Source organism: Anguilla anguilla, chromosome 9, assembly GCF_013347855.1.
Source record: "Anguilla anguilla isolate fAngAng1 chromosome 9, fAngAng1.pri, whole genome shotgun sequence".
Classification (NCBI taxonomy): domain Eukaryota; kingdom Metazoa; phylum Chordata; class Actinopteri; order Anguilliformes; family Anguillidae; genus Anguilla; species Anguilla anguilla.
The window spans coordinates 555,420-577,353 of NC_049209.1; the positions used below are offsets into that span (position 1 = coordinate 555,420).

The 21,934-nt window shown below is 44.5% G+C and overlaps 1 protein-coding gene across 2 annotated transcripts in view; it reads left to right on the top strand.

The window, feature by feature from the left end:
- The window catches only part of gabrb4 (gamma-aminobutyric acid type A receptor subunit beta4), a 65,252-nt gene extending 53,920 nt beyond the window's left edge, over positions 1-11,332 (top strand). Inside the window, exons 6-10 of one of the 2 annotated variants that reach the window (XM_035435101.1) lie at positions 5,824-5,961; positions 7,820-7,972; positions 8,359-8,615; positions 9,409-9,498; positions 9,843-11,332. In XM_035435101.1, coding sequence (XP_035290992.1) covers positions 5,824-5,961; positions 7,820-7,972; positions 8,359-8,615; positions 9,409-9,498; positions 9,843-10,196 — 992 coding nt within the window. In that variant the 3' untranslated portion in view covers positions 10,197-11,332. The remainder of the gene's footprint in view (positions 1-5,823; positions 5,962-7,819; positions 7,973-8,358; positions 8,616-9,408; positions 9,499-9,842) is intronic. The other variant, XM_035435102.1, reaches the window with a different exon arrangement.
- Positions 11,333-21,934: the final 10,602 nt, after the last annotated feature.

The window sequence follows — 21,934 nt, forward strand, 5'->3', positions numbered from 1 at the left end:
AACGTCAACGGGAGGATTGTAATTGTGTCAGTGTGTGAGCGAACTGTTCATGTATTTAACTCAATTAGAAACAGAGCGACTGAAGATATCTGCAGCTCCCATTGGAACGCACAGCGATGCAAAAAGAGGTATTCTCTGTGAAACCTCCCAGGCAAACTCTATTCTGCACTTAATCCCTCAATGTAACCCAAAATAGAAGAAAACAAAATCACATAAAAAATCTAAAGACAGTATACAAAAAAATTGTATAAAAATATCTCATGAATGATATCTCAAATATGATGCGAAAGTTTTAACAAAACATATAAAGTAGCTGCTGTGTAATACATTACGTAACTTGGCATACCTGCCATCCCAATATATAGACGCTTTCAACGGTAACAACATAAACAAACGTTACTGCGCATGTGCGTTGTTCTGGCCCTAACTTAACTTCCGGCAGACTTCCGCAAACAATCAATAACAACAGAGTCCCTTTAGACTATTTCTGATAACAAGCAAAATAAATAACAAGCAAATTACATCAGCTAGCTAGTTAAAACTATGTCAAGCCAGTATTATTTGGGGTTACCAGTCGAAGAAAAGAACCGTTACTTGGCCAAACTGAAATGCGATAACATTACACTACCAGAAAAACAAGCGACAGAAACAGATAACTGTTGACAGTATTGCACCTTGCGGAGCATCATACATTCCTTGCATAATCCATAACTATTCTGGTTACATGCACATTCTTGTGTAAAAAGTGCACTCTTTCTATTACATTGCTTTAAAACGATGATTACATGAGACACAAAATGGGGCCAATGCAATTACTATAGGTATTTATTTGTATAGCATGCATTGGTGGAAAAACATCGTGGCTCTAATAGTTTGGGTCATCTTGCTAGGTTACCACAACAAAAAATGATCAGGCAATGTAACATTGTCAAGTCATTGGAAACGGGTATCATAACGTTCGTTCAAAACGTAGCTATAGCGTATCAACTACTAGCATTGATCTAACGTTTCTGTGTATAATTTATACAATGTTAGCTACGTGTAGCTAGCTAGCTAGCTAGCTACAATCAATTTAGTTAGCTAATTGTTCATAACTATTGAAGGCTTGTTACTGGTCAGCTAGCTATTAGATATCGCTTATCATGAGTTTGTTACCTGAAACAAAGTCAGTGCTACAGTGAGAGCACCTATTCGACTACCTTCGTTCGACAGACAGGAAAACGTAAACTGATTTGCAACTATATGAAATAAGTGAAATATCGGTAACAACCTGTACCTAGTTAAGTAGGAAAAAATGTCCTTGTTATACTCCCATGGTTATTTTTTCAACACTTTCACGATTTTTTTTCTGTGCCGGGAAATAAGTCAGAGGTGGTCCAGCGCTAGCTTTTGGTTGCTAAGGGGACGTGTATCCACAACCCTATATAAATGAATGGAACTTAACATATATTTGCTAGCATACTGTCTAAGTGTCCTGTCTTGCGTATTTGAGGTTAATATGAAAAAGGGTGGTCCCTATCAGCACGTCTAGGAATCCGTACAGATTCACTGTTCTAACTCAAGTCGCAGGACGCAAAATAGCCGTTGGGAAAGCAGTTTGAAAGTATGAAGCAACGTCTGCGCCATTGGCTTTAATGGGTCACGATGAGCAATTCAAGCAATTCGTTTCACAATTACAAAGTTAAATAATGTATTATTACAAATTTTCGAAATTGCATTTGTTCCAAGTTGCACCCCACAGCACAACAACCTGAGCCCAACGCCAGTCTGCTCATCAGTTTAACTTTCACTCCGTTTGTAATCGGTGCCATATTAGCCAGTAAACACAAACCCAATAATAAACGAACACAGACCGGAAGTTAATTTAGGGCGAAGCGCATAACCTTGGCAACGCGCGTGCGTCCGATGAAAGCGTCTATACAGATATATATACATATACACACATACATACATGAATTTTAAAGAACAGTGAATATTGTAGAATTTCACAAATGGTTAAATATACTATGCAACTATATGAACCATACATGAAAGAAATGTACCTTTTTGGCATTAAAATACATATTTCTACATTTATAATGTCATATTTAACCATTTTAGCATGGTATTGACATGAATGGAATATTATAAGGGAAGAATGCACAAAATGCAAAACATAGTCTAAAACATAAAATACTTTACTCTTCTTTTGTATTTGTTTCCTCACATTTTGCAGTTGTTTATATTTTGTGTTCATATGAAACATTTTTTCACCATTTGAGTGTTTTATGCCTGTGAGAGTTCCGTGTAAAAGTGTTTTCACTGACAGACGAGGACATTTGTCCTGTTCAGAACCCATCAGTACAGAATGGAAAAGCATTCATTATACTGATGCCTGTTTACACGTTTTCAATATCCATCATCCACCAATCAATATGAATCACACCACCTCTCTTCCACCACCTGTCCAAACTTGACTGGAATGATTTGAATTTACTTTTGAGTTTGTGTGTATCCGTATGTGTGTGCATGTGTGCGTGCGTGTGTGTGTGCGGGTGCATGCGTGTATGTGTGTGTGTGTTTGTGCGTGCGTGAGTGTGAGCATGTGTGTGCATGCGAGTGTACGTGCGTGTGTGTGTGAGCATTTGTGTGTGCGTGAGTGTGAGCGTGTGTGTGTGAGAGTGAGTGTGTGTGCGTGAGTGTGAGCGTGTGTGTGTGAGAGTGAGTGTGTGTGTGTGAGAGTGAGTGTGTGTGTGTGAGTGAGTGTGTGTGAGTGTCAGTGGGTGTGTGTGTGTGAGTGAGTGTGTGTGAGTGTCAGTGGGTGTGTGTGCGTGCACCCAGATGTGGGTGTGTGTGAGTGTGAGCGTGTGTGTGTGAGCATGTGTGTGTGCATGCGAGTGTGTGTGTGTGTGAGCATTTGTGTGTGTGTGTGTGTGTGTGTGTGTGTGCATTTGTGTGTGTGTGTGTGTGTGTGTGTGTGTGTGAGTGTGTGTATGTGTGTGTGTGTTTGTGCGTGCATGTGTGAGCATGTGTGTGCATGCGAGTGTACGTGCGTGTGTGTGTGAGCATTTGTGTGTGTGTGAGAGTGAGTGTGTGTGTGTGAGTAAGTGTGTGTGAGTGTCAGTGGGTGTGTGTGCGTGCACCCAGATGTGGGTGTGTGTGAGTGTGAGCGTGTGTGTGTGAGCATGTGTGTGTGCATGCGAGTGTGTGTGTGTGTGAGCATTTGTGTGTGTGTGTGTGTGTGTGTCAGTGGGTGTGTGTGAGTGAGTGTGTGTGTGTGCGTGCGTGTGTGTGCATGCACCCAGATGTGGGTGTGTGTGTGAGTTTGTGTGTATGTGTGGGTGCGCGTGTGTGTGTGCATGCGTGTGTGTGTGTCAGTGGGTGTGTGTGCGTGCGTGTGTGTGTGTGCCAGTGGGTGTGTGTGTGTGCGTGCATGTGTGTGTGTGTGTCAGTGTGTGTGTGTGCATATGTGTGTGCGTGTGTGCAAGTTGCACTACCTGCTATAGGCACAGTAGGTCTTGTGTCTTGCCCGTCACATTTCCTTATTGGAACACCATTATTGATTTGCTGACTGTTGCAAATACTTTTCCAGACCAAGCAACATTATTTGCATTTTACATATTTAATATTTGTGTTTCTATCTGGCTTATCAGCAAGGTAATATACTGCTTGAATAGACTGAACAGACACTTTCCAAACTTTGCTGCAGCCATTTTGTGTTGGTAAAGAAAGGAAAGAAAAGGCATTACATTCCAAAGATCTTGTTTGTTTTGTTTTAGTATTTTCAAATCAGTGTTTTCAGAATTTGTACTTGTGAACATTTGCTTTTTGCTAATTTACCTGTTAGCCTTGTATCCATTATTTTGAAGGAATGACTGTGAAAGAGGAATCACTAGGAATCTCTTGAGCAGGGACACCAAGAGCAGATCTTTCAGAGTGATATTTCTGGCTGTAACAGCATAGGTACCTGTAGTACTAGGACTGAAGCATCTTGGCAGAAGGGTAGATGTTTGAGGAGGTGAACTTGTAGTCGGGGGGTAGAGGGTCAGCTCCCTGGGGTCATTGCTGTTATCCTCTTAAGCATGCTACTTAACCCGAATCACTTTAGGAAATATTCAGCTGGGTAAATGGACGATGTGTGCAGTAATGTGTAAGTCACCTCATTTTCATAGAAAATAAAATAAGAATAACGGGCACTTCATCTGTAGGTTTTAATTGATGATTTTTTCTCCTTTTAATCTGTTTCCGTCCATTCACTCCATTTTCAGTTTATTATGATTATTGACTAGTAACTAACTAGTAACATGTACTATTTTACTCATAGTACTATTGTAACTAATGGAGAATGAACATGGATGCTGTTGATTATATCTTTCACTCTTGATCACGTACATATGCTAGTTGTTAGCATCGCACGTTGTCTGTCTGCATTACCGATTAGCCGATTAGCCCTCAGAGCAACATGCAGCCTGCATGGATTCAGACACAGAAGGAGTCTGAGGACACGCTAGTGGGGTGATAATGGCAGGACATGCAGGCGCAGTAGAAAATGAGAATGGGTCTCAGATGAAGGGCGGTGCCCGCATGTATTGACTAGCCCACCCCACCCAGCAGGTAAAGCCTGTTATGAAATGAGAGCTTTGCTCCGGAGGAAAGGTGATGGATTTTGGATAATGATGTGGAGTGAGAGAGGAGCGTGCTGTTGATTCGCTGCTAGCCCGTTAGTGCCATTAGACAAGAGCAGAGAGAGCTTCAGCCAGACTCTCCAGCTTCCTGTATGACTAAAATAGCCTTTTCCAAAATAGCCTTTTCTTTCTTTTTCCTGGTTATGAGTGGAGTGTGACATGGGGTCATGACCTTCTGAATCTCTGCGCAGCTGTGAACGAACAACGGCCCCTCCCCCTTTCCACGGGCAAACGCCACTCACGACTGCGCGTTCCATGATTTTCATTTCGTGCTCATTTTTCTGTGCCGTCACTCGTCTCCATGGTCTTTTTACAGGCCTGTATTTCCCCATCCTGCCTTTCCCAATCCTGTCTTTCCCCATCCTGCCTTTCCCAATCCTGTCTTTCCCCATCCTGCCTTTGCCTATCCTGCCTTTCCCAATCCTGCCTTTCCCCATCCTGCCTTTCCCAATCCTGTCTTTCCCCATCCTGCCTTTCCCAATCCTGTCTTTCCCAATCCTGCCTTTCCCCATCCTGCCTTTCCCAATCCTGCCTTTCCCCATCCTGCCTTTCCCCATGCTGCCTTTGCCTATCCTGTCTTTCCTCATCCTGCCTTTGCCGATCCTGCCTTTCCCCATGCTGCCTTTGCCTATCCTGTCTTTCCTCATCCTGCCTTTGCCTATCCTGTCTTTCCCCATCCTGCCTTTCCCAATCGGTGGGAATTTCTTCCTGTTCCTGCTGCTAAAAGGCAGCTCCGATAATCCAAGTGTCATCAAATCATCCTTTCGAGGGAGGAAACGGAGGGGGTCGGGGGTGGGGGGGGAATCTCATTTTCAACCGGCCAATACAGCAGATAAAGATCCAGTCGTAGACTCTCAACCCCTTAATTCTGAAAATGATTAAAAACTGCTGAATTCTTATCCTGCCTGCAAAATATACAACCCCCGACACACCGACAGGGTGGTGGCCGGAGTGGGGTGAGGATGACAGGGTGGGGGCAGGAGTGGGGGGGGGGGACGGGGGACAGGAGTCAGTGGGGGATGGGGTGGGGGCAGGAGTCGGGGGGGACGGGGTGGGGGCAGGAGTGGGGGGGGACGGGGTGGTGGCAGGAGTGGGGGTGAGGAGGTTGTAATTAAAGAGTGACCGTTCTCCTGACCCAACCTCCTCTCTCCTTCCACAGACGGATACACCACAGATGACATCGTCTTCTTCTGGCAAGGGGGCAACAGCGCTGTGACAGGGGTGGACAAGCTGGAGCTGCCCCAGTTCTCCATCGTGGAGCTGCGGCTCGTGTCCAGGGAGGTGATGTTCACCACAGGTATGGTGAACTGAGGCCACGCCTCTCTCCGGGCGTTAAGACCGTCCTTGTGCGTCCGTGAGAGACCGTGAGCATGATACTGCGCTTAATGCTTCAAACAGTCCTGTACAGCGGGTGGACTGAGCGCCACATACAGGTCTCCTTCCCAGGCGTGACTTTAATAACTCGCAACTGAACTGTTTGGAATGGAGAAATCCAGGGTGATGGAGAACATTATGAACGAGCGTGTCATTGGCGGTTTAGTTAGGATAGTCATGTGACATCAGATGGGTCTCTGAGGTGTCGGCTGTTCGCCGAACGCCAGCGTCTCTTGCTTTTGAACACAATGGCGCCTGTGTTAAATGACTGTTCTGACGAAAGCCAGGTAAATGGGTGAGCAGTGCATTCTGGGAGGAAGTGGAACAAGCAGAATGGTCATTAAAACAACACTGGTGAGAGACGAGTGGGAACAGGAAGAGAAGCACCTCGAGTCCACGGCCATTTTAACAGACGGGTGTTATTACTGGTGAGGAAGTGAGATGGGCTGTTCAGGAGTTAAATAAGGGTAGAGAGGCTCTGTCATTAAATCTGTGGCAACCGGCAACCTTCACAGCAAGCAGAGACAGAATGCAACAAAAGATTTAATGTTATTCCTGTGTGATGTTCTCCCGGAATTAATTTGGAAAATGTTGCCATCATTTAAAGTGCTCTCACACTTGCACGCGGCCGTTTTATTTATTTATTTATGTATTCATGAGAGCAGGGCAGTGCTGGGTGAAATATGTGCGATCCGTTATTGATTCATTCGCAGGTTGGAGGACTTTTATGTCCTATTATCCGTTTCCCTCTGTTACCCAACTTCTACTGGCATTCATATTGACATCCAGTCACACAAAACAGCAACATAAAGGAGATTGTTGTTCTTTTTTAGCTTTTATTCTAAAATAAAATGTGAATTTAAATCTTCACTGGTGAAGTACATTTTTGTTTACAAGAGTGGTAAAATTACGTGTTTTTGTTTCATTTCAAACTGTGCTGTCAGTCTGTCAAGAAAACAGACATTACTTGTACAGTGATTTTACATGTATGAAAAATGCATTTTTGGTCACATCATAGATGAATTCCATAATTGTATAGCTGACTGTATATTGTTAATATATCAAAGTTATTATGTCAGATTATTAAAATATGAATCAATATTACTTTCTAACATGTTATTTCAGCATTGTGTCATGAGTTTTTTCTCTGACTGAATAGCCAATCACATTAAGAGAAGAACTGTCTTGTTAGCCACTGTTTGGCATTTTAATTTCCCTTCCAGTGACAATGCAGGGACGGTGAGACAAAGCAGGCCACAGCCACCTAAATAGTATCATGCCCCCCCCCCCCCCCCATTTATATGGGCTGAACTGCCACACCCAACTAACTGTGAATGCCCTCCTAGGCTGAACCACCACACCCAACCGTGAATGCCCTCCTAGGCAGTTCTGGCCCACTAGTTCTGTGAAGGCCAAACTGTGAATGTTACTGACTACGCTGCGGCCTTCTGGTGCTGCTGGAGAAAGTAAGACTTGGCGAGGCAGTTCTCTTCAGCCCTGCGCTGCTGACTGCCATAGCTGACTGTGTGCAGCAGGGGAGAGGCAATCTGCTGGGTCTGCAACTTTCTGCCATCTTTAATTGGAATCGAAACTATCCCTCGAGAAGAGCCCAGTGCTTTGGGGAAATTAAGCGCTCAGTCTGAGCTAACAGAGAAATGACTACCTTGTTCATTTGACAAAGTGCAGAATTCAAAATGAATGCTCACTTAATAAATGTGTGGTGTCCCACCCCCGCCCCTTTTTTTACCCCCCCCCCCCCCCCTTCCCCGGTGCTCTGGAAGGTGCCTATCCAAGGCTCTCGCTGAGTTTCAGGATCAAGAGAAACATCGGCTACTTCATCCTGCAGACATACATGCCCTCAATCCTGATTACCATCCTCTCCTGGGTCTCCTTCTGGATAAACTATGATGCCTCCGCTGCTCGAGTAGCCCTGGGTAAGTGTTAGGGATGGGGTTGGGTTTGGGGTTGGTGTGGGGTTGGGGAGGTTTGAGGTAGGGGTTGGGGTTGGTGTGGGATTGGGCCCTGAGTAAGTGTTAGGTTTGGGGTTGGGGTTGGGGATTGGGTAGGGTAAGGTTGGAGTTAGAGTTGGGTTGGGGTTTGGGTGGGTGGGGCTGGGGCTAGGGCTAGGTTTGGGGTTGGGGTTTGATACCGTGCTGGATACTATCTAGTTAGTAGGTAATGGTGGGCACTACGTACCCTTAGTGGTAGGAAAATGGTGAGCATGTTGGGCTGAATGGCCTGTCCCTGCCATTATGTTATATTATCTTATGTCGTAATGCTTAAAAAACTCCCACTCAGTGCTTTCATTGGCCGTTCACAGGTGTTACAACGGTGCTCACCATGACAACCATCAACACCCACCTGCGGGAGACCCTCCCAAAGATCCCCTACGTGAAAGCCATCGACGTCTACCTCATGGGCTGCTTTGTGTTTGTGTTCCTGGCGCTGCTGGAGTACGCCTTCGTCAACTACGTGTTTTTTGGCCGGGGGCCCCAGCAACAGAAGAAGATCAACGAGCGGCTGAACAAGGCCAACAACGAGCGTCCGCGCTACGAGGAGAAGCGCCTGAGGGAGCAGGTGCGCCTTCCACGCTTTCCTGGCTCTTTATCTTCTTGCTGTTGGTGTTTTTGTAGTTCCCATACTGTATGTGTGTACTCTATGTCACACCCAGCTGAATCAAAATTGGATTATTCAGAAACATAGCGCATTTTTTTCGGAAATTCAAACTTCAGCTGCCAGTCTTTTCTCTGCCCCGACCCAAAGGACTCACGTTTGGGCTTTTTGTCCCTGTTAAACCTCTTAATCAGTTAAACAAACACCAGTAAGCATCATAATCATCTGAAAGGTCACTGGGTTTGTCAACTAATTTTGATGAACAACAGTCAATACTGGTCATGTGTTCACAAAAATGAGTCGACAAACCCAATGAACTTTCTTTTATCTATTTTGTAAGAAAAAGCTCACATTTCGGTCACAAAGGCAGTAACTGTTGAAATATGAATTGAGGTCCATAAAGGCCAGGGCTAACTGCCACTCTGAAGAAACGCACTTATCGCACAGCTTAAACTGAAAACCATCATCCATTGCTTCTCCCCAAACTATGACGCCATGTTTAATTGAGCCTAATCTCTCCTCATTTAAGTATTTTTCATCTTGTTCTGAGGTTGTATAAATCTTACATTACCATTACCTTCTTACCAGGTTCTGACTGATGCTTTGTCTTTGTGTCTGATAATGACATGCCATGCTTATGCAGAGTTATTGATAACTTCACGTTTATGCATTTTGTGTATTTGGGGAAATGTGTTTGACTGTCACTGTTGTTTGGACGTTTTAATGTTCTTTTCACTTTTCTTTTTGACATTGCAAGGACTCCATTTCAGCGCCGTATCAAAGCAACACCCTCAGGTCATATACACAGCGAAGAAATCTGTATCTCGAGGAACAAAGAAAAGTTGGGGTACATGAATTTAGAAATCATAATAGCTGAGAGAGAGCCGATTGAGAATTGATGTAAAATGATCAAATTGTTAACCCTTTGATTAAGTGTGTGTGAGCTGTTATTTTGTCTGAGGAATCATAAGATCCTTTTAAAGAGAAGGTAGACTTTACGTTCCTTTGGATTCTAAAGAAAATTTAAAGCTATTTAAGGTATTTTTAACATAACATCAGTGCTGCATTTCCTCTCACATCCTCATTGCATTGGCATTGACTGTATAGACGAGGCATTGAGAGAGTGTGTGAGCTGCCTGCTGTGGTCCCGGCCCGTAATGGCCGCCGTGTGCTCCTCCTCCTCTGGTTCAGGTGGACGCGTACGGGAACATCCTGCTCACCACACTGGAGATGAACAACGAGGTCATGCCATCCGACGTGGGGAGCAGCGTCAGCGACTCCAGGAATTCGGTCATGTCGTTCGACAGCTCCGGGGTGCAGTTCCGCAAGCCGGTGGCGTCCCGGGATGGGTTCGGCCACCCCTCGCTCGACCGCGGGGCCATGCGTAACCGTGCCAACTGCCGGCTACGGAGGCGGTCCTCCAAGCTGAAGCTGAAGATCCCCAACCTGGCGGACGTCAGCACCATTGACAAGTGGTCCCGCGTCATTTTCCCCATCACGTTCGGATTCTTCAACCTAATCTACTGGTTGTACTACGTGAATTGATGTGCGACTCCCTAGGAAACATGGGCCATATTTTGAGAGCACATTAAATTGGCTTTGATACAATTGGAAAATATGTATATACATATAGAAAGAAATACATATGTATATGCATATTTATATAAATATATATATATATATTATATTTATATATACAGTACACATGCGTGTGTAAATCTAAACGACTTTTCTCATGTAAAAAGTGTTAAAAAGAATGACTTGAATGTTTAAGAATAATTGCGAGAGAAACATTTCAAGCCTATGAATTTCTTTTCCTTCTGACAAGCAAACAAACATCCTTCTGCGGGTTTGGGACACAAGACTGCATGATATTTTTTGTAAAAGAAAGAAAATCTCGAGAAAAGATATTTCAAAAGCGACTGATTGGCTTTTTATTGATACTGTAACTGTAATCAGCGCACCCACTGTGGTTCACCAATCGGAGGAGGCCGTTGTACGGGAGCCTCGGCTGAGCAAACCCCAATCACCTGCTTCTTCTGTTCCCATGGAAACGCACACAGAATTCAGTGTTTCTACTTTGTACAGCGGCTTCCTCCGGGCTCTGCGTTGGTCCTGCGTTGGTTTTGCGAGCGGCACGCTTTCTTTCCCGGACATCAGCTCTGGCCGCGCCCATCTTGGGGGACCTCCTGTGCTGCGTCCCTCCCAGAGTCAGCTCAAAACCCTGATTTTCCTATCATAATGCTTTTGGGCGATTTCTTGGGGTATTTTTTATTCTGATTATGATGATTATTATTTTGTCTTGAACATGATGTGTTTTCAAAGAGTGTCACTTTCACATGCTCTGGAGTGCATTATTAGATGACGAGGCACAGTTATTCATTTTGATTATTTAAAAGAACAAAAAAAAGCATACACTGTACATTCTGTCATTCAGTATCTCCACTGACATGGTCAAACTTGTAATTGTATCCTTTTTTTGAACTGGTTGTAGTGTTCGACTGTAGATATCCACAAACTTCATAAACCGCTTTGTGTTCTATACGGATAGAAAGAAATCCACAGTGAGCTAAGTTATTTCATCAACCATATAAAGATGTAAAAAAAAAATTTGTGTATTAAAAAATGGGGATTCTGCATTGTTATTTTCTGTTTTAAATATAAACTGACATATCAACCAATAGTGTGAACTGCAACTGTATGCTGTATGCTCTCATGGTAGAGCTGCACACACATAATGGCACTTAACATCTGATACAGTATGCGCCCGTCCACAATTATTATTATTTTGTTATTTAAAAAAATTTTTTGGAGGTGTCATCAGGAGGTCTTTGGTTCCAGAGCATCATTTGGATAAAATCTCAGCCTCCATTTAAAAAACAAGTATGATTTTAAGCGCTTCAGTCGACCCACTGTTCTGATATTTGGTCACTCAGGATCAAATCCCAGGACGACATCCACATGATCAGGAAATAGGTCTGCTTTCTGAGGAACGGAGATGTATGATAAAAGCCATGAACTGATGTAACAACCAAAATGGCCTATAACCACATTTTTGCCTTTTTTTGTTTCGTTTCTGGTTTTTCGTTTGTGTTTGCTGTATTTACCTGAACATTTTTCTGAGTGTCCGCAGTTACTGTGTTTGTCCTCATGCACAAAGGTGGAACTTTTTAATCTGGGAATCTCTGGGCTGCTGCAGGAATCGGCGCCACTCTTGCTTTACCCCTCTGCCCCCCCCCCGCCCCCCCCATCTCTTCCTGCTCCCTCCATTCTCCATCAGACCGTGACTTGCAGAAGTCATCGTCCCCATTCCACAACGTGCTGTCAGGTCCACCAAACGCATCTCCACCAGAAACCATAAAAGAGGAAATATATAAAAGAGCTTCATCAAACCATGTAAACTATCACTCGCTCCAGAATAGCACTCAGATACGCAGCTCAACAGCTCTCAGCTTCAGAGGGGACCCTTACTGTGATGCCAAAGAGGCCATATTTCACTGCGAGTTCCCGGTCCTTATCCCGCCAAAGTCGCGCTGGTAGAGCAGCCCACTCATAGCACTGAAGGGAAGACCAGCGAACAGAAATGCCACCTCCTCCCATGTGGATAGAGAGGGTGGGGGGCAAGTCCCCCCGCCCCCGCCCCCCAAGCTTTCTGAAGCAGCTCCTGGACCCCCCTCGACAGCAGGCTGTACGGAGGGTGGGGCTTCCAGGGGGGGGCCCCAACGCGACGCCGTAGCGCCAGGTCGTGGGGAGACAGCTACGGTCTGCTCTCCCGGAGACGCACGGCACAGATCTGTCCGCCGAAATGAAGCTCGGGCGTCTCAAGCGTTTCGGTTACGGCCCTCTTCCCCCCCACAGGGCAGGCACACCCTGCACCCCAATATTTAGAACATTAGGGATGAGGCAGGTCATCTTTGGCAGTGTGAAAGGAGCCATTAACGCTGAGCTCTGGAGAGTGCCTCCTGCATGATCTTATCAGCATCGGACCGGATTTCAGGTGCCTCTTCCCCCTCACTAATGAACGGAACTAAATAAATATAGTAACAGAAAACGCAATCAGATTTTGCACTAATTCAAACTAATATGGTTGCTAACTTTACATAATTTAAATGGTACAACCTTGATGTGGAAAGAAATTCAGAATTAAAAAAAAAAGACAAGCTCACTCGGAAACTGCAGGGTGGACAATGATCAGAAGGAGAAAAGGGACATTGTCTAAGCATTGCCTTACTGTAGAAAAGCATTACATGTGACGCATGTCCACTGAGCATCGACAGAGGAGCTAGCGCCCGATCACGCGTGACAGTGCCCATCATCCTATTAGAACTCCTCAGCTGTTCAGCGGTGTCATGGTAGAACCCCTGCCATTGGTCAACTCCTCGGCTGTTCGGCCGTGTCATGGTAGAACCCCTGCCATTGGTCAACTCCTCGGCTGTTCGGCTGTGTCATGGTAGAACCACTGCCATTGGTCGACTCCTCAGCTGTTCGGCTGTGTCATGGTAGAACCACTGCCATTGGTCGACTCCTCAGCTGTTCGGCTGTGTCATGGTAGAACCCCTGCCATTGGTCGACTCCTCAGCTGTTCGGCCGTGTCATGGTAGAACCCCTGCCATTGGTCGACTCCTCAGCGGTTCGGCAGTGTCATGGTAGAACCCCTGCCATTGGTCGACTCCTCAGCGGTTCGGCAGTGTCATGGTAGAAGCCCTGCCATTAGTCGAACGCGAGCAGCCCAAGCATGATTCACAGAGTAGTGAGTGTGCTTGTTAAGCATGAGCAACAGATGAAAAATTGAGCTCTACTGATTTCTTTCCCCAGAAATCAATAAGTACAGTTAACGCTGCTGAGCCGTGGTTGGGTGGATGATTTATAGTTTTAGTGGATAATTAGAGGATCTGAAAGATTAAGCTTTTTTACTGCACATTCTCGGTAGCATATAGGTAAATGTTCAGATTTTAATTTTACAGTAGCCAGTTTTTTTTTTCTTGCGCAGTTCATTGAATAGCATTTTCCTCAATAATCCAGGAATCCTTAATGAATACTTACTGTAACTATGCATTCCTATGGCCTGAAGCTCTGTTCAAATGCAACATACTACACCACAGGGAATTCAGCTCCTACATTGGTCCAATGCATCTCTGCTTGACCAATCAGAATCCGGCAATGAAACAGAGCAGCATCTGGAGGATGATGTCATCCACACCACAGCAATGATGCATGGATCGTGGCACAGAGGGTACTAAATCAAAATGTGTCTGAAAACGTTATCAAGCAGAGAGTGTCTGATTTGGAAATTCACTCGTCAAGCTAATTAGCAACCTGCCTCGCACACACAGAGATTTATGAACTGTGGCATTATGAGTAGCTGCATTAGACAAGCAAGCCTTAAAAACTATTTGTATTGTAGGAATTAACAGAATTACTACTTTTGGAAGATAAATGTCATTAATATATGACAATCTCTGATCATGATTGAGTGGGCTTAAATTGCCCCAAATGAAAGCTACTTTTGACAAGTCTGTAGAAATTCAGGATGTGGTTAGAGATTACTCTTAAAACTGTGGGCATTGTTGCAGTGGGTGCGTTTTTCCTTCTCGGAAATGAACAAATGCTACGCTAAAATGCAGTAGATTCAACGAGCATCTCAACATTCAGAGCCTCGCCCAGGCACCGTCTGCCATGTTCAGCCTGTTTGTGTTTCCTCTTCCCTTTATTCACCTCCATTTTGTCTGAGACATTCTCAGCTCCAGCCTTCCTCTCCTCACCCTTCATCTTCATCATCAGCCTCTCTCATTCCTCGGCTTTGTGCCGCGATCCGATCGGCATCTATGGATTAATCCCATTCCCATTCTCAGGCGAACGGCATCAAACATGCAGCGCTCTGCTCCAGAAAAGCCTCGCAGGAACCCATAGCAACACACACCCATCAGCTTCCACCAAACCATCAAAGAATTCCACAAGCTGAATTCCAAACGTACGTTTTTAACTTCAAATCATCTCCATGTTGCTGCCGCGCTTTCTGCCTTTCAGAATATCCTGCTGCTCCTAATTATGAATACCCGAGCTGATATGAAGCTATACACAGTAATAGATTAGCCCAAATCTAGCTGGCCAATGATAACTTGCAGATCTATTTTGGATCTTACAGCATATATAATTTTGCCAATGGCGAGTACGTAACACCACTGTGGCCTGCATCTGTTAAAGAGACACAAAATAAACTGCGTAGGTCTGCATAGGTCATTCAACTTTTCACAAATGTACAAAGTGTTGATATTTTTTCCAAGGACCGCCCACTTTCTCCGTGCCATCAAGGTTACTGAAGGTTTGAGTGAGGAGAGGATTCTTTACGATGCAATCTTTCAGTCAGGGGTCAAAGTTCAGCAGAAGGGATAATCCCTCTCTTAGCTGTTGCTGATGACTAAGTACCGTAGATGAAGGTACATCAGGTTTATAGTCTTAAGGCTAATGTCACGCACCAGTTAGAGATAAATGTTGACAGATTCTGAGCCCCTGGCCTTTGTTTCAAACCGCTTTGTAGGAGGCCATTATGAAAACATCTCATTGATTCATGAAAAGTATTCATAAAGCATCAAAATCACCTTACTAGTGATTTTCTTTCTTTTTTTTCCCCAACTGAAGATACATTGGGTTAACAGTTAAAAGGTTATAAGTAAGACCACTCATTACATTTGGGACTTACAATGTGACTTAATTTGTAAGTAAATTGATTATTTAACTAATTTGTGCCCTGTTATAATCAGTACAGAGGGCAGGAGGAATCTGAATATCATTTTTACACAGGCGTCATGGTGCGCATAAAAATACATTTATAAAATAACATGAGAAGCAGCGGAGAACCTGCATTCCAAATCATGCTTCAGACCATTCTGCCTTTCTGCAGGAATCTTAATGTCACAGGAGGCGTAGTTGAGCTGAGGACCCTGAAAGGACGGTGGTGCAGGAGCCCCGAGCATCTTCTAGAACAAAAGCGCAGGACTGAATTACCAGCCCCCGTTCCCTCCTTTTTTTTAATCTTTCAGGGATGTTTGGTTTAAGAGTGTGATCTTCTTGTATTCTACCTATTTTGATTCATTATTTATTTTTTGATACGTGACCCTTGGATACTAATCACTGTCATCCAGAATACTGAAGGATGGGTCCCTCACAACGCCGGTGCACATGAGTACACATGAATTGCTTTACTCCGCCTGTTAGTGCTTTTTGGGATGGTGACCATAGGCATTGTCCAGGGAACCACAGGAAAATTCTGGCATGACATGTTTCTTTGCCTTTTTCTTTATTTTGTACATCATCCGTCTAATGGACACATCCACAGAGGGTGGGGGGGGGGATGGGGGGCGGGGGTGGGGGGTAGGGGGCATCGGAGGAGGGAAACTGTGGAGCTGATTTCAGTGTGAAATTTCTTGCCTCTGGTGTATATGTGTAATTATCTGTGAATTGTGCTGTAAATATGATATCTTTCACTTAATATTTCTGAATGCATGAACAGTACAGGGCAGTGCTTAATAGCAGCTTGCTTCACTGCGAAAGGCATGGACTGCTTGTGCAGCACTAGCAGACTGAATGAATCCTATCTCTGAAACGGAAAAGAATAAAGATAGCGTTTTCTTTTGTTTTCTTTTCTTTTATTTTTTGCATGACTTGAGTTTTGAAAACTTTTTTTTTTACTCCAATTTCTTGTTTATTAGTGTCATTCACAACATTCATAAAATAAAAAATATCGTGTTTTTGTGTTCTAATTGCATGTTTTATGAGAAACATCTTAAAATATGGGACACAAAAACCAAAAATAAAAAATGTATTTTAATAAGCTAAAAAAAAAAATTTGATGTGTGCAAATCTATGCTTTTGCACATCATCAATATATTGTGTAAGAAAGTGAAACACTGCTGGTAGTTTAATCAGGTTCAGCAGATGGCCCGCTGAGGGAAGGCCGACTGCGGCTGACGTGTGTCACGCCCTTTCGGTCAGCGCCAGACCAGTCTCGTCTGGAAGAGAGCATAGAGCTGATTGGCTGAACACCTAGAACTGGTACGTGTTTTTCTATTCGCTGAACCCCGTCACATGAGCAGCCATTTTGGCATCAGGACATCAGAGAAACTTTTCCCGCCACCACTAGCACTTAGAGAGAAGCTGCTCAGGCCAGATAACCTGAGTTTGGCCCCAAAACAGGCCACCACCTCACATTTCCTTTTCTACCGTTTCTGTTTCATTTATTACCTGTTATTGTTCTGTTTTCTGACTGGAAGAAAATACATTTCTATTTACATCCTGCCCTGGAATAAAATGCATTTTGTTTTTGTACTGTATTGCTTTTCTTTACATTATCACATTTATCTAATACTACAGTTATTATTGAAGTGTTGGCTTTTCTTTTGAGTATGAGTTGTCTTTCTCCATGAATTCAGAATTTATGTGGTATAAAACTGTATTTCCTTACATTTTTTGTCTGTGCCAATTAATGTGATGGTGTCAATCAGCTTTTGTAGGTGTTTGAGCAAAATGTGTTTTTTACTAATATAAGATATTATGTGGTATAAAAGAGGGTTATAATTAAGCCAATTGAATTTTTACAAATAAAGGCTTATACAGGAAACATGATAATGCAGTCTTTTCATTTGCCCTTTGAGGACTAATATGTTTTATTTATTTTCTTTCATTTCTGTTTGTTAAGCAGTTAGTCCCCAAATGGTAAATAGTACTCTGACAGAAAATGTTTAATGGGGGTGGGTTGGGTGGGGGGGTCATGTTCATTGTGATTCAAAGCCATTTTCTTGGTTTTTACCTTAGTTTTATCACCCAGGAAATGCTGGCTAATTGGGATAATAAAGCAATTGATTTGTCCTATCGCAGAAAGAGTAAAAAAAGAAAAGAAGAAAATATTGACTACTTGTTATGCATTTTAATCTATATAAAATGACCAATAACAGCATCCCCTTCCTATCACCATTTCACTGAATAAACATGCTACAGTTTACCAGCTGAAATCTGACAGCTGACTCAGTGAGATGCCATTCCTTCACTGTTAATTTACAGATCTACATTTTACACAGAAAAAAGGTTAAAAAAAAACCTTAAGAAATGTCGCCATGTACTCATAGTTAGCTAAATAATGTCATTTTAGACAAATGTACAAAGTGTCAACGATGATGAGGGACTGGTGATCCTGCCGCTAGCCCTCTGGAACGTTACTACAATTCTGATATTAGTCCTCCTGAAACACGCCAAGACTATTCAAATCCGTCTGGATTCTGATTGGTTACGGTTATGGTAAAGGTTTCCTATGTGAAAAATGAAATCACTGCTGCTAAAGCTGCATTCACATGAGTGCACATACTTACTATACTAGGCCCGGCATTGCGTTTCCATTTGCATTCCTTTAAATATCATCCAATCAGAATGGCCGAAGCCCTTTGGCAGGGAGGGGTGGAACTAGCGTTAGTTTTGTTAATTCTGCAAGGTATCCCCACCACACCTGTGATGTACCTGCCTCAGGTACACCTGTCCTCAGCAGCAGTGCTGCGGTACTTTCATCTGCAGACAGCAGAAAATAACAGAAGCGCTTCTGCCACTTTCTAGGGTTTCCCGCATAAACAAACAACTCGCACTCCTTCCTCTCACAAACATTAACTTCTGTAACCTCTGACCTCATATAAACAGGCTGAATTTAGATGCCACTTCCCACAGCCACACAAACCTGGGTTATTTGGGTTTCTTATGCCTCTTATGCTTACTTTTCTTCTCTTGAATTTTCCTGCCCATATGCCAATCCCCCATCAATAATTCTCCTCATTGGTCCACATCTGCTGCAACCAATCACAACACCTGTTCATAGTACTCTATTAAGACACACAGGGAAATATATATTAAACATTTTATATTTAAATATATAAGGATTTGAACATGTGACCTGAGTTCAACCAATAAAACATGTTTTAAAAAGACTTCAAAGAAACAATCTTTCTCAGGAAGCAAATTTGCCTTCGGAATAACACATATAAATATATTATTGCTTTTAAATCTACACAATTTCTGCAATCAACAAAAATACAAGTCTACACTAATATAGATTTTAAATTATACAGTAAATAAAGAAAAACACCAGCATAGTACGACTGCAGGGTAAAACCACAAGCTCAAATCATACTCAAACCGAAAAGGCATTTGTTTGGCCAGCTAGAAAACCAGAGCTTTCCCTATTTCATTCATACAGCTGGCTATCTAGCTTACTGAATGAAACTAGTGAAGTGTAGCCAGCTAGTGAAAATATTCACAGTTGTGTGATAGTTGGCTTTTTTTTACTATTCCATTACTATTTACTGCAGTACTAGCTAGCGATTTGCTATTAGCCTTTTCCCAGCCTAACTGTATAGGCTAGTTAGCTGTAGCTACATGCATTGTTAAATGTAGAAGCCGTACTGTAAGATGGCTTCTTACCACCGCTCAAAAGAATGGCTCATTTCAGAATGGCACATGCATTTTAATTCACCTTATTTGTAGTATAAAAGGCCTATAAAGCATGGTAAGAGTGGATCAGTCAGTCTCGGCTGAAACAGTGTGATATATGTATGCGCACTTACATTTAAAATGCTGTTATGTTTTGCCTGTGCATCATGCAGTTGGACACTATGAACCAGTGCTGCTATTTAGTTGATGTGAAAACAAACCTGGTTGTTACTGGTTGACTTAAAAAAAAACTGGGATAATTAATAACTGCAGGAATGTAGCATGTATTCAGTAGGAAAATTAGAGAAAAAAAACCAAGTACAATATTCTAACAGATGTAAACATGTGGAAAGGAGAACAGACTTTATGGCCAATACATCAGTCAAATTTGGATCCCTTCCCAAACAGTGTGACGCAGTGGCAGACATTTTGTTTTGCGCTGGTGAAATATCGCCGTGAAGCACAGTTCTGGGAAGAGCAAGGACAGCGCAGGTGAGGGGTTCTTTCCTGGCGTGTGAAAAACGGGCTCATCAAGTGAAGCCGCCTTGCTGAATATTATGCTGAACTGAATGCGTAGAAACCGGACATTTTAATTTGATCATCTTTCACTTTCCGGAGCGTTGCTCACTATTCAAGGACAGCTCGGCTTTATAACTCATCCTCTCTGCCTTTCAGTGGGCAGAATGTGAGAAGCAAAGAGGAAACCCGAAGCAGGCCTGAGACAGCACGCCGAAGCCACTCTTGTTTTCTGTAAACTTTCAAACCTTCCCCAGCGGAAGAGAAGCACTCTCAGGGCTGAAGTGCGTTTGCTCTGTTAAGGAGATGGATGCAGAGCCACTGAACTGGATCAGCGAAACGCTCCCCGTTCCCCCGCTCTATTGTCAGCACTCCATATAAAAACATGAAATATTGAAAGGCTGCATTAACATGGGCCAGAAACTGATGGCAGCTCAGCTGAGAGATTATGGGATGCAAAAGCAGAAGGGAGCGGTTTCTGATGCATCCGGGATTCCATCCCAACCCAGGGCCCAGAGCCCAAAGTCCACAAGGGCTCCTCAGAGAGTGGTGGGCTAGAGCTGAACCCATACTCCTTCCCTTTGGGAAAAAAAACACTTTCCCTGAGTTTCAACGCTCAGTAGAAATGTTCCTCTAATGTCAGACTCCAGCTCATATGTAAACCACCAGATTAAACTCTTAAAATAAAAATGAGTTTTGGTCGTTTTTTTAAAAACCACCAGGCCACACGAGTGGTTTATGTCGTTGCTCATTTGATGTAGACGGTACGCACGCGCACCTTGGATGGTTGCTGTAGCAAAGCGCACATTCGTAAAAACCCAGGTGACCTTGTATTGTGCGATCTCCATAGATTATTTTGCAGAAATTCAAGAAATCGTGATATGTGCTGGGAGCAGCTTCAGGACGGTGGAAGAGTGAAATATTTTCTCTGGACAGACTGTGCTGAGCGCAGTTCAGCTCGTGTGGGGGGGACTGTGCTGAGCGTGGTTCAGCGTGTGCGGGGGGGACTGTGCTGAGTGTGGGGGGGACTGTGCTGAGCGTGGTTCAGCGCATGTGGGGGGGACTGTGCTGAGTATGGGGGGGGACTGTGCTGAGTGCGGGGGGGACTGTGCTGAGCGTGGTTCAGCATGTGTGGGGACTGTGCTGAGCGTGGTTCAGCACGTGCAGGGGGGACTGTGCTGAGTGTGGGGGGGACTGTGCTGAGCGTGGTTCAGCACGTGTGGGGACTGTGCTGAGCGTGGGGGGGACTGTGGTGAGCGTGGTTCAGCGTGTGCGGGGGGGGCTGTGCTGAGTGCGGTTCAGCTTGTGCAGGGGGGGCTGTGCTGAGTGTGGTTCATCGTGTGCGGGGGGGGCTGTGCTGAGTGCGGTTCAGCTTGTGCAGGGGGGGCTGTGCTGAGTGCGGTTCAGCGTGTGCGGGGGGGACTGTGCTGAGCGTGGGGGGGACTGTGCTGAGCGTGGTTCATCGTGTGCAGGGGGGGCTGTGCTGAGTGCGGTTCAGCGTGTGCGGGGGGGGCTGTGCTGAGTGCGGTTCAGCGTGTGCGGGGGGGGCTGTGCTGAGTGCGGTTCAGCGTGTGCGGGGGGGGCTGTGCTGAGTGCGGTTCAGCGTGTGCAGGGGGGGCTGTGCTGAGTGCGGTTCAGCACGTGTGGGGACTGTGCTGAGCGTGGGGGGGACTGTGCTGAGCGTGGTTCAGCGCGTGCAGGGGGGACTGTGCTGAGTGTGGGGGGGACTGCGCTGAGTGTGGGGGGGACTGCGCTGAGTGCGGTTCAGCTTGTGCAGGGGGGGCTGTGCTGAGTGCGGTTCAGCGTGTGCGGGGGGGACTGTGCTGGGCGCTGAGCAGCACAGTGGCCGTACGAGGCAGACACCCGGGTAATTACACCAGTGACCGGGCCGTAAAATCCACTGGACTTCCGCACGGACGCAGCTGTGGGGACGCAATGCACCGCATTTCAGCAAACAAACCTGAAATTACACCACAGATACTGTTCAGGGGACACAAACCACAAGGGATGCTTCTAATTAATCAATACACTGGAGGTCGTTACCCAGGTATTGTGCATTGGAAATGTGTCAAAGATTCACTGCTGATCTGGATTCTGTCAGTTTAACTTAAAGTAATTATTTTAGTCAATATTACACAATCAGCTGTCAGACAAGAACAAAACCATAGAACTAATCAACCATCCAGTCCCCATCCGTCTAGCAAGGGCCCCTCTCCAAACTACAGTCAATACTGTTTTACATTCACATGCGATTTAATGAGTCCAACAGGGAAGCACTTCATTATCTGAAAATTCTAAGC